The 12,470-nt window shown below is 55.7% G+C and overlaps 1 protein-coding gene across 3 annotated transcripts in view; it reads right to left on the minus strand.

Annotated features, from left to right (window-relative positions):
• Positions 1-7,587: 7,587 nt before the first annotated feature.
• The window catches only part of PLXNA4 (plexin A4), a 353,986-nt gene continuing 349,103 nt past the window's right edge, over positions 7,588-12,470 (minus strand). For all 3 annotated transcript variants that reach the window (XM_021692788.1, XM_021692789.1, XM_021692787.1), the window contains 2 exons: positions 8,829-8,979; positions 7,588-7,931 (listed from right to left, as the gene is read on the minus strand). In XM_021692788.1, coding sequence (XP_021548463.1) covers positions 7,836-7,931; positions 8,829-8,979 — 247 coding nt within the window. In that variant the 3' untranslated portion in view covers positions 7,588-7,835. The remainder of the gene's footprint in view (positions 7,932-8,828; positions 8,980-12,470) is intronic.

Genomic DNA, 12,470 nt, shown 5'->3' on the forward strand with positions numbered 1-12,470 from the left:
TTCTCCCCACCCCGTCTCCTAACCCCTCTTCCTCACTTACTCTCCCCGCTTCACTGTTTCTGTCTCTCCGTCCTCATCCAGCTTCCTTCCTGTTCTCTTCTCATGGATTTCACTTTGAATTATAAGGCCGTCGGAGACATGGAGCTCAACCTTCTCTGGCTGCTGCCTTGAGCTCAGAGAGACAAAAGGATCTGTCCTAGGGCAGCCAGGTGAACGCAGAGGACGCAGAGTTCCTGGGCTTCCCTTCCCCCTCACGCTACCCCCTGGAGGCCAGCGTGGACCACAGACGGACGCAGGTGGCAGGTGGACAGCCGTCCCTGCTCCCCGCTTCCACTGCCACCCTTCCCGCTCTCTTTCTCTCCCTATCCTGCTTTTACACCGGAGGTGCAATTGGGTTCAAGATTTCCACCCTCTGTCCAAATGCTGGAGGTGGGAGAGACTGATGAAATCACTTACACTAAGGCGTAGCTTGCCAAGAAGACTTACAGCAGGGACGGCAACTCATGTCCTCTCCGGCACCAGCTCTGGCGGGCTCGTAGTGTGCGCCTGGAGGGCCGTATTGAGAAGGATTCAGAGGTTGATCCGGCTTCATGGGGGAGTGATGACTGTTGACAGCACGGGCTGGTAGCGTGCGTTATCACCTCCAGAGAGGTCTGCTTGGTAAGGGTCTGCAGACAGAGCCCTAAGTAAAAGAGTGTACCTCTGGTGGTTGAGTTTAGATACCATGGAGCTGGAGAGAGAAGCTGACTCATCTGTGCGCCGTGGAGGCCTACTTATGGCCAACCTTCCCCTCTCCCTGCTTCTAGCCAGACACACGAAGAAAGACCCAAATCCCAAACTGCATTTTTATTATTTTTTAATAAACTTTATTCTATATTACAAATAGGTTTTTTTTTTTTTTTGTTCTGAACTGCAAAATAGGAATGCCTTATATTTACATACACAGGTATACAATTAATTATAACAAAGGTACAGAAGCTTGCCTTTACCAAGTTACAACTGGGCTCCAATTTAAATAGCATAGGTTTCCTTTTTAAAAACTTTATTTTTTTAAATCTTTTTTTTAAATCTTACTAGGATACTCTTTTTTAAAAATCAAAACCAGAAGACCCTCTTCCTCTACTAGATTCCATCCACCTTTGAGGCTCATTATAACACTGTTGTCTAAAGATATGTTTTGCTTTGTTCTAACAAAGGGCCAGTGTTCAAGGTGGGAGCTTTATGGAAACAGAGGTGGGGTGGGGCTGGAAAGGGGTGACCAGAGCAGGAGAGACCTGCCCTACCTCCTTCAACGGCCTCTCGCCGAGACTCAAAGGCCTCCGCCTGTTCCTCAAACCACCCGCTCATCCTTCCCTGTTTCTCCTCTTCCCTCCAGCATCGGACTTGACTCTGGGTTGTGAGACCAGGCCAGACTCTGCTCCACCTACGCCTCCGCTCAGTGAGCCGTTCTCTGTTGCTGGTACCCTGGAGTTGCTGGTTACTATGGTAACTGGGCAGGACCCTGCTGGAAGAGATGGGCTGGTCCTTACCAGCTCAGGTGGGGAGGAGGCCAGCTGCACCCAATCCTTCCTGTCCATGTCAGGGCCTGGGGGTCTTGTTCTTGTTCAGCATCGCCATCGCATGACTAAGCAAGGACCTCAGGCCTCAGGGACACCAGACCCAGGCAGGGAGTGATGGCGGGGGGAGGGTCATCTACTCTAAAACACAAAGTCATTGGTTTCCAAATGGAAACAAGATTCTTTGAGGTAAACTAGCTTTTCTTTTTAAAGAACAGAAGGTTTAATGAGCCAACAGCTGGGGAGAACATCAGGGAAGGGAGGAGGAAGGAGAGCATACGAGACACGTATCGCATCTTGGTCATGGGCCTGAACCGCATCCACTAGTCCTATCTGGTAAGCGGTCGTGCTTGGTTAAGTGTCCTTTGCACTGCTCTTTAACTGTATCCTCTGTTTTGAATTCCACTCTTGGAAGGGAGCCCTTCCAAAATGTGCTTGAGTCATAAGATCAAAGATACTAACAAAAGAAGTTCTAATTCCAGTTAAAAAGAAATGGTAGAAGATGAGCTGCATAGAACGTGTCTATTTGCGATGAGCGTTTGCACTCTCAGGGGAGGGGCCTTGGTCCCTCCATGACCAATCCTGAACTGGGCATCCCTACAGTTTGAAGGAAGCTGATGGGGATGGCAGGGGGGCTCAGCAACACCAGGGGCAGCCCAGAGAGCCAAGATTGGACAAAGCGAAAAGAGGTGAGGAGAAAGGAAAGTGGGGCACACCGGACAGAGGGCATACGGCCCCCCTCCCACCTCACTATCTCTGCCAATGAGGACAGAAACCTCTTTTCATTTATTAGGGATCTTGTTTTGTTTAGCTTTGCTTAGCTGGGTTAGTCACCAGTCTACTCACGGAATTTAATTGGGACTCTAATGAGTATGTATCACTTTTACAACCAAAAAATCCCGTAATTTATAAAGTTGGATACCTTCCCCTAATTAAAAAAAAATTTTTTTTTTCAGGGAGCAAAGACTTGTAGTTTAAAAAAAAAGGGGGTCTCTCTTGAAAGTCTGAAACTTTTACTATAGAGATTCCTTTGTGAACGGGAGGAATGTTTTCTCTGTTTTCCAGCGGAGGGCTTTGCGGCTCTCGGAGCACCGTGAGAGCAGAGGCTCATGGTTTCCCAGCCTCCCCCTGGAGCTGCCTCTCCGTGTCACCTGTGGCTGTACCCCAGCTTCCCCGCTCTGTAAGGGCTCTCATTGGCCACACCTGTGGGAGGAGAGGGCCAGCATCGCAGGCTCTAGCCATCCCAGGTGCCCGGGAAGCACCAAGAATATTAGCAGCCATGGAGGCTGCTTCCCCAGGCATGTCCACACCTGGGGAATATCCTGACCCATTTTTTAACAACAGGGGAGCCCCCCTCCTCAGCCCCAAGGCTCTCCTCAGCCCTCGCAAGTCACAGGTGAAGAGTTTTGTTTCTTCCTTCCAGCAGTTTGGACTTGACACCCACACCTGGGCTCCCTCCTTAATCTCCAACGCTTAACATATACAAACAAAAAATAACCTCAGACTCCAAGTAAACAGTCCACATACAGGTTTAAGAAAAAGGGATGGGCTGCGGGGTCAGGGGCCCTCAGTCACCTGTCCTGAATGCTGACAGGAGGCGTGGGGGGCTGACAGGAGGTCCTTGGTGTGAACTAGGAGCAAGAGGAAAGGCCGGGGAGCCAGGATCGGCCTGGGGCAGGGTCTTCTCCTGGGGACTCTGGTACCTGGAGGTTATTCATGCCTAGAAATGCCTCTCGGAGGCCTTTCAGACCCATGCTGGGACCACTTGTTGGGGCGGCCCATTCCTGGAAGGGCCACGAAAGGGGTGTCTATGGGCCTCCGGCCTGCAGAACCTCCCTGCCTCTTCCCCTCCCTCCTTGCTCTCTCAGAGGTGGGGAAGTTTGTTCTTAAGAATAATTAACTTTAACCTTCACTAGGTTAAGTATTTGACTTCACATCCTGTGAAGCCAAAGCAAGTGTCCCCTAATTCCTGAGAAAGGAGACAGATGGAAAACAGGGCTTCCCCTGTTAGGTCAAAGCGCATGGCTGTTGAGGGTGCTGGAAACATCAGCAGGACTTGCCTCTCGAAGTGGAGGTTGTTTGGGGAAATCGTTGCTTGTGGCTCTTCTGATGGGGGATCCCCAGGGCCCAGGTGGGACTGGGGACCCCCAATCACTCAGGGAGGCAGTGCCGGGCTGGTGACAGGGGCCTAGAGCTGCCCCGGCGTGGGGCTGGGCTGTGAGGTCTGCGGCTCCACGTGCAGCTGTGGGGGAGGGGGACGAGGGGGCACATTCGCCTCTGCGGGGGAGGGACACTCTCAGAAGCCAGACATGCAAGGGGAACACGAGCACAAGGACCTCGGGTGGGGGGAGAGGGAGTGCTGGGGCGGTACCTCCACATTAGCCTCGGGCTGGGGGGTGAGACCCGGGCCCGAGTGGACCAGGTCAGCGACCTTACCGATCAGCGACTCCCGCTTCTGCCTGGCACGGTCCTGGATAGTCTGCTTCACTCTGGGATTATCGAAAAGGACTTCTCTCTCGGACCATAGCCCTACTCAAGCACCTCGGGCCTGACTCCTCGGCCCATGGGCTCACAAGACGGAGGCTCTCGGGCTGACTCCGGGTGTTCATGTTGCTGTGGGATGCGACCCTACCTTGGCCTGTGGACGCTCAGGCAGTCCTCTGCCCCCAAATTAAAACCACATTGAAAGAAGGCAAGAAAAAGTATTTTCCTGAGGGATTAACTGACACAGTAGCCAACTTCACTTAGTGGTACTATTTACTGTTACCAAGAAATGTCGGGGTCTCTACTTACGTGGAAGGACAAAGAATGGCAAAGCCCACATGTTGGGAGACTTGTGCCCCCTGAGAGCAATGACCTGCCTGCAGCCATCTGTCTCAGCTTCTATCCATCGGTCCTTTTAAATTCAGGACCCCATAAAGCTCCCTGCCTCCCACCACCCCAGCTTCAGCCCATCTCTCTCCTACATTCAAAATCCCCATCTAACCTAGGTCAGTTATTCTGTGTGATCTACTGGCGCCATTTTGACCCTGATGGTCTCAAGGGCTGGAGGGTGCAGGAGGCGGTTGAAGGGGGAGGGGAGAGGAGATGGGCCTTTTCTCTCTTCCTCTCTGTCCGGGACTCAAGAAGTTAGATAAAGATTCCACCTTAAACAGAGTTATGATCCTGCAAATACACTGCCACGGGGGAGGGAGGCCTTGAGGGGACCTCCCTTCCACAGGACCAGTTTGCCCAGCTCCCTTCTCTGCTGTGTGCTGGCCCCCGTGCCCGCACCCCCGGGGCAGCTTTCGGGGTCTCTGGCCTGTCAGTAGGAGATCGTGGACCCCAAGGGGAGTTTTGGAAAGAACGTGGGGAGCCAAGGACAGCTTTTTGAAAATGCTGCCTTGTCTTTACTTTGAATCACACGTGCACCACGAATCCAAATGGAAAAAAATGGAAAACGAATGGAGAAAGGAAAGAGAATTTTTGTGGGGCAAGATGGGTTGCAGCTCTGGGTGATTGTGTCCTGTTTCTCGAGCCCAAGCAGGCCGCAGAGACTTCGGCAAAAAAAACACCAGCAGCGACCCCCCCCCCCCCAGCAATTAAAGTAAAATCCTGCCCCAACCCCCTTCTGAACCAGGAGAAAGGAGAACCAGGAGACTGTCCTCTCCTCTTTCTTCCTGACATTGAGGTTTCTCTGAGGTGTCTGAGAAGTTTCTCTTACGACAAAACGGGGCAGGGGTGGGGTGGGGGGGAAGTTCTGTACCGACAAAGGAACAATAACAATAATAATAATAATCCGGTAAAAAATAAAAGCTTCAGCAGAACCATAACAGTCTTCTTTTCTGCCTGTTCATTTTTTCTCTCTGTGCAAAACTTAAAAAATAAACCAAACACACTCGCTCACACATGCGCTCACACACACACTCAGCTTCCACTCAGTGAATCTGTGTTAAATATGTTTGTGTCTCTCTCCTCCCCACCCTCTCACGTGTGCAAATACATCTTGGCGGCTGCAGTGCCTCCTCCGCCCGCCTCCCCTCGTGCTTCCTCTCTGGCCAGGGCCTGTGGCTTCTCGGGAGGAAATTAAAGGGTCAAGGGTAGAAAGCCCAAGCTTCTTCACCTGGCACTTCATTTGCCAAAACCTTTGGTTATTTTTCCCCCTCAATGGGTGTCTTTTCCCCATTCTCCTCTTTCCGTGGTTAGGCTACTGGTGTTTTGTCCCCATCTGTCCTCTCCTTGATGTCACATGCTGCCCTGCTGTGGGTCACCTCCACCCAGCCTCCAGTCAAGTCCCGGCCTCCCGTGGGCACTGAGCAGCCTGGTTTCCTGCCGACAGGTGACTCTCCTTCTCCACCCCCCAGCACTTAGCGCCGAAAGCTAGTGTTGAAATGTCCTCAAGCTACAGAATGAATGAGCAAGGGTGGCGTAAGGGAATCACTTCAGGGTCCCCTCCACAGGACCAGAAATCCTTTTGAGCTCTCTGCCTGCTCCTGGGGTACACACACACACACACACACACCTATCCAAAGGGGCCAGAGTTCTTAAAAGTACAGGGTGCTCCATGGACTTTGCTGGAAATGGAGTGGTTCCTTCCCCTTTCCCATTGGGGCTCACTTTGAGTGGATGACAGGGATGGATATCTGATGTTCAGGGAGTGAAGACAAGACTGGAACCCTCACTCTCAGCCACACCTTACATGATGCTTCTCCTTGTCCCCCAGAGCGGTGTACAATTAGCCACCAGGGCTGCTAGGAGAGAATCTGGCTTAGGGTGGGAAACTGGGCCAGATGGCAACTAAGGGCCCTTCAAGATTCAGGTTTCCATGACCCTCCATTAGACCGTCTCTTACCACAGCCCCTGCTCACCCATGTCTGAGCGTACATTTGCCTGACGGGCTGAAATGGGAGATCCAGAGATGGAAGGACAGATGGAGAAACAGATGCCAGGGCCGAGGTCCGTTGTATGTCTCTTCTGTTGTTGTTGGCCAGGTCCTTCAGCTTGAGTCCTTGGTCCCTCCCGGATGTGGCGAGCTGGTGGCTAGGTGTGCCTGGCATTTGGGTTTGTCTCCCGTGAGGCTGTGCTTGAGCGTGGTTCTCTCCGTGATGACTGGGGAGGAGGTGAGGAAGGGCAGGGACTAAAGAGACAGCAGATGGTGAAGGAGCCCTTGCCAAGGAGGTCTGGACAAAGTCATCTGCATAGCAATGGTACCAGGCTCTGCAGGGGGACAGGGGCTCAGCTCTCTGCCCCAGCCTTCTATAGAGTTCTCAGGAAGGGTGGTGGGGACGGAGCCAAGAAAGGTGGCTGGAGGTAGAATCTCCTGGATGTACTCTGCATTTTACATTGACCCTTGATGAGTGCCGACCAAGGAGGCTGCAGGTGCTTTCCCTAGACAGCATCGACGATCTGGCAATGGATGAGGCCCGTGACGTGCTTCATTTGCGTGCGGGGGTGAATGGAAAACAACAAATTCTGCTTCCAGGGTGGATGTGACTCTCTTTCCCTTTCTCCCCCTCCACGTGACGTTTCTGCTGCTCTGAGCCAGACTCGAAGGTTAGGAGGGTCTCTGCGGTGGCATGTAACTGCTGATTCTCCTGTCTGGCTTTCCATAGGCAGGGGAGGGGACGAGGCAGGCAGGTCCCTAGGAGCACTTGGAAGGGCTCCAAGAAGACCGCAAGGGGACAAGGTGGCCTCTGGAGGCCAACCCAACAGGTGAGAGGTGGCTCGAAAGTCACCTCCCAACTCGTTCCCCCTCCCAACCCCCAGTCCTCCATGCGCAGGAGCTGTGGCCTTTCTTCTCAGAGCTGCAACGGGCCCACACCCTGGCGAACCCCCTGGAGGTGGATACGGGGGAAGGGAGAGAGCCAGGTGGTGTCTTCCCGGTGCAGATAATACTGAGCTCATTGCCTCTTCCCTAGACCAAGCCTCGACCTGGTGTGGAAGGTGGAGTAGCGGCATGGGGGTGTCCTCTCTCCAGGGCTCCTCCTCCATCCGATGTGGTCAGCCTGCGGCCAGCCGGGAAAGAGAGCCCCGCTGATATCTTCTGGCCGGGTCCCCGCGTGAGCCTGGCCATCCTGGACTAGCTGAGGGGTGGTGGCCTGGTTCCATCGTGTTGGTAGAGCCACAGAGAGAGAAGGGACGCAGGGAGGAGGGAGAGACAGAAAGAGGCGGAGAGAGAGACAGCGCTGCTCAGGGGATGCTGCTGACGCCAGTCGGAACTTGCACTTGGTAAAGATGATAATCTAGACTGAGGCACGGCTTGGTGTGTCCCTCCCCCCAGGGGCCCTGGAAGGACGGTTCTCAGCTGTCTAAGCTCATGAGGGTTATGACTTGTTCTAGTTTGTAGGCCAGTTTCTGCTTTCCGCACTGGTCGTCATGGTCCAGAGGTCCGAGGATCTGTTGAAGGGCCGAGAACAGGGAGGTTACTAGTCTGTGCATACAGGTCTGTGTTCTTAGGGCGTGCACAGACAGGGCGAGAGGCGCACACGAGGTCGCTGGGTCCGCAGGCAGCCTGGCTAACGGGGATGGAGGGGGCGGGGGCGCGCGGGTGTGGGTACCCCTGGGTCGATGAGCACGGGGGTCGGCACATACATCAGCGTGTCTGTGTGCACTCCGCTGCCCACGTTCACCCTGCAGGTGAACACAGCCCCACCCCCGTGTGAAGCGTGGCGCCCGGGGTCTCTGGGGAACGTGGTCTCACAGATATTAAGAAATCCCACCCCTCCTTCCTACAAAGGAATATCTTCCTCCATGAGCTCCCCAAGGCCCCAGAGCCCACATTTAGAAAGTCACTTGGCTTCACTTGTGTGTTAACAGACAAATATCCCTCCCAGAGTTCATTCTCATGCTTTCCCGGTCATCAGCACCAAATGATCGTGTCTGCCAAAGCCCTGTCTGAGATCAGATGGTTGGGGGAGGACAATGACAGTGAGGACGTGAGGGAGAAAGTGTTAGAATTTGACGCAGACTCAGGGGATGTGGGACTGAATAACAGACCTACCAGTTTCTAGCGAGGTGATCTGGGGCAAAACATGTCACCTCTCTGAACCCTCACTGCCTCAGCTGTAAAAGGGGGGAACTCCCGGTCCCTGTGTCCCTGGGCCGCTCCAGTGGAGAGGGCACAGTCCCAGTCTGTGCCGCACAGCCCCCAAGTCCAAGGTGGCAGAGCGTTTCCCCAGCAGGGGTGGGGGGCTGTCTGGGGTTCATGCCTGGTGCTCTTGTGCATAGGGACTGCTACAGGCAGAGTTTTCCGTCTCTGCTCCATCCTTCCCAGCAGGTGCCGAGCAGGCTCACCTCCTCGCTGTACTTGCCCACGTAGGAGAAGATCTCCGAGAGCGCGCTCATGGCGTTGAACTCATTCATGTGCATCCGGGACTGCTCAGCCAGGTACGCGTTCATGTCCTGGTCGCTGATGGCCGGCATCTTCCCGATGTCTGCGTAATACCTGCCGGGGAAGGGAGCGGGGAAGAAAGGAGCTGGAGCCGTGCACACGGAGTAGAGGAGAGATGGAAACTCCCAGCACGATGTCTGGGGCCAGTGGATGCCGGTGCCCAGCCCCCTGGGGACCATGGTGGGCTCTCTCCCACCTGCGCTTCCGGGGCTGGCCCGGGAGAGCCCTCTGCAGCTCTGGATGCAGGGCCACAGACGGAAGGGACGTGGCCCAGACATGGTCAGAGGGTGAACGGGGAGCTGTCTCCTGCTTGGGGCTTGCTCCCAGCCACCGAAGAGTGTCCAGTCTGTCTCTGTGTCCTTCTGACACCTCCTCCCACAGACGCAAGGGCTGCCCCCTGCAGGGCCCGGAGGCCCTTCCAAGCAGTTGCTCTGCATCAATGCCCTCCCCTCTCTGGGGGTGACCCGGGAGGAGGGCGGGGCTGGGGGCAGCTTGGGGAGAGAGGCTGGCAGAAGGCAATCTGTCACTGTCACTTGCCACGGTGCACCGCTGTCAACTGGTTAATTAGATGCCAACATTTACATTTTTAATTTCTGCAATTTGACATTTTCTGCAGCAAACCCCAGCTCCTCTGCCAGAGGGGAGTTGCGCAGTTTCCGAATGAGGACTGGAAGGACCCCAGTGTCCCCGAGACAGCCCCGCCGCCCCCCAGCCGCTTGCTGACTGTGGGCCGTGGAAGGGGGCCAGGAACCCACAAAAGCAGGGAGACAGGGCACTGGGGAGCACCCCAGCTCAGCCTGCGCTGAATGCTTAGAGCTTCAAAGCTGGGGAAAGCAAGCCTGAGAACCTGGAACGGAGGAGGGTGGTGGGACGGTCGCCGGGGACAGGGACTAGGCCGAGGCGAGTGATGCATCCAGGGCACAAAGTTTTAGGAGAGGGTCTGGCTCACCTGTGTAAGCGCAGGTGCCAATGACAGGCCCCGGGAGCTCCCAGAACTCAGGGCTTGAGCAGGCGACTGGAGGGGGCATCCTCAGAGGCTCTGGGACAGTCTCACTCCTGGGCCCTGTGTCATTCCCAGCCCACATCCCTCGGGGCACCCACCATGAATGCATAAGTCCTGTGCCGTCCCCCGCCTCTCCCCCATCCCTGACCAGGAGTCGGGTGACAGGCCGACAGAGGGGACACTCGTGTGTTACTCTAGCCATCACGCTCAAGGGCCTGCCATGGAATGACAGTTCAATTTGCTGCCAGAGCATTTCTGGGCCGCCGAGGCCTGTAATGGCTGCCCTGCCCCAAGCCACGGTCTTGCTGTGACTGCAGACCGGTCGTTCATTCTAGAAACCTTCCGAGGGTGGCAGAGGGAAGGGGATGAAATCTGTGCACTCTGGCAAGGGAAGGGGCCGGTCGGAGGGCGCCTCCTCCACCTCAGAAACCCGGCCCCACACAGACACACTCGCCAACTGCTTTGTTGAGCTGATTGCATTTTGGCAGGAGGTCTGGGCCCGGGGACGAGAGCTTAATGAAATGGTCTTTCTCAGAGGAGCCTGGGGCGTCAGATGAGGCCGTCCTGCCTTCAGCCTCACCTGGACTTCATCCTTCACAACCTTCTCCGGCCCCCCGCCCTCCTCACGTTCAGGGCCCTCCGTTCCCTGTCCTGTTGCACTGTGGCTCCTTCGCTCCGTCCCAAGGGCCCGCTCTCTTCCCGGCCTGCAGCCCACCCGTCGGCACCCTCAGGGTCCTCAGGGGCCTGGGCGATTTAATGACATTCCAGGTGTGAACGGTCCAGCGAGAGACTCGATTCATTGGCACTATTTCTGGAAGGCGATAAATGTCAGTGTTCCATTTTCCAGTGGAGACCCAGGGCTTCAGTGGTGGCTCCCAACCCCGCCCCTCCCAAAGACATGTGTGCCACCGTCCCCTCACGGATTCCACGCCTCCCGAGCTGAATGTGCTCATCGGGCTGGGTGGTCAGGTCACGTTGGGGAAAAGCGTGAACCGCTGACCTCCCTGGCTTCTCCACAGCCAGCAACCAGGCACTCAGCCAACACGCCTGAGTCCACAGCTTCCTCCCAACAGTGACGCTCTGTCATCTGTGGATGGTCACTCTGTCACCTGACCAGGTCCTCACCGACAGGACCTGACTGTCATCAGACACAAAGACTCCTGCCATTTCCGTCACCTGCTCATGAAGCCTCTCACGAGTACATGGATGGCCTGTCAGGCTTTTTGCATGTAGCACCCGGGCTCCTACCGCAGCCTTTATGGTCCCTGAGGTGCACGAGAGCCCAGGTTAGGGACCACTGTCTCCATAGAAATAGCAGGTGCCCACCCCCCTGTCCCTTCAACATGGCTTGCCTCGGTGTGGGCCAGTCACCCGGGCTATTTCTCCAAAGAGAATATCTAGAAAGTGTGTCTGTGTGAGAAAGAGAGGGAGGAAGGGGTTGGGAGTGGAGCGGGGAGAGGGCAGGGCTTCCACCCTTTCCATCTGAAGAAACGGGTGGTGGCCCACCTGGACGTGCTTTGCTTTATGCTAACAGTGAGGTCATGTCCACAGGCAGCAGCCCGGTTGCCTCCTGGCCGAGGCTGCTGGATTGGACCTGTGCACGTCTGTGGCCACACACTAGCCCATGAATGGATCAACCACACGTCCTCATCTTCGGCAAGTTCGGAATAGCTGAGCTGAGTCGCCACGGGCAGCTCAATTTTCTGGATGAGTGTGGGGCTTGGGGTCTGGCGGACACTCTGCCTGGTTCTTGACCCCAGCCCTGCGCGCTGCTGGCTGGCCCATCCACCCGACGGGGCATGCTGAGCCCGCCTTGACCTCTCCTCGCTCCCCTCCAGGGCTGTGCCCCACCACCCCCCAGGCTTGCCAGCACCCCTTGAGCCTGATAATGACCTTGCCCTGGGTTCCCTGGCTCTGTGGGTAATTGCTTCCTTCTCTGCTCCCGCTGGGCCGGCCTTTGCGCTGGGCTCCGCCACGGAGAAGGCTTATTGATTGTGAAGAATGCAGTTATGCCCCATTAATGAACCTCAAACAAGTGTTCTTGTCAGCGGGCTGTGCAGTGAGGAAGGGAAAGGTCAGCCCGGGCTCCTGAACTTGAACTTCCTCCCGTGGGATTTCTGCCTGCAGGTGAGCCCCTTCAGAAGGGACTGGTGCTCTGAAAGTCCCCCAAGTCCCCCCCCCCCCCAACTGGCCAGGGTCTGGCAGGCTGGCCAAGGCCACGCCTGCTGAGGAGGGCTGGGTCCCACCACTGGCCCTCCCTAGCCTTCTTTGTCGAGTTCGCTCCTACCAGATGGGATGCCAGTACCCGTGTGGGTCCTTGGGGAGCTGCTGTAAAGGCAGGGCCCCAGAATGCTGAATTTCTGCTGTCGACCAGTCTGTAGCAGTCTACATTTATGGGTTTCTGGGGGATGGGCCCAGTGTGTGATGGCGGGTGTCTCAGCTCTGCATTACCATGGCTCCAGTGATCCCCAAAGTGGTCTCCAGTGCCCTGAACTCTTAGAAGAACAAAGTTTTGTCATCCCTTCAAACACCTCAAGGATGA

The sequence above is a fragment of the Neomonachus schauinslandi genome, chromosome 12 (assembly GCF_002201575.2).
Source record: "Neomonachus schauinslandi chromosome 12, ASM220157v2, whole genome shotgun sequence".
NCBI lineage: Eukaryota > Metazoa > Chordata > Mammalia > Carnivora > Phocidae > Neomonachus > Neomonachus schauinslandi.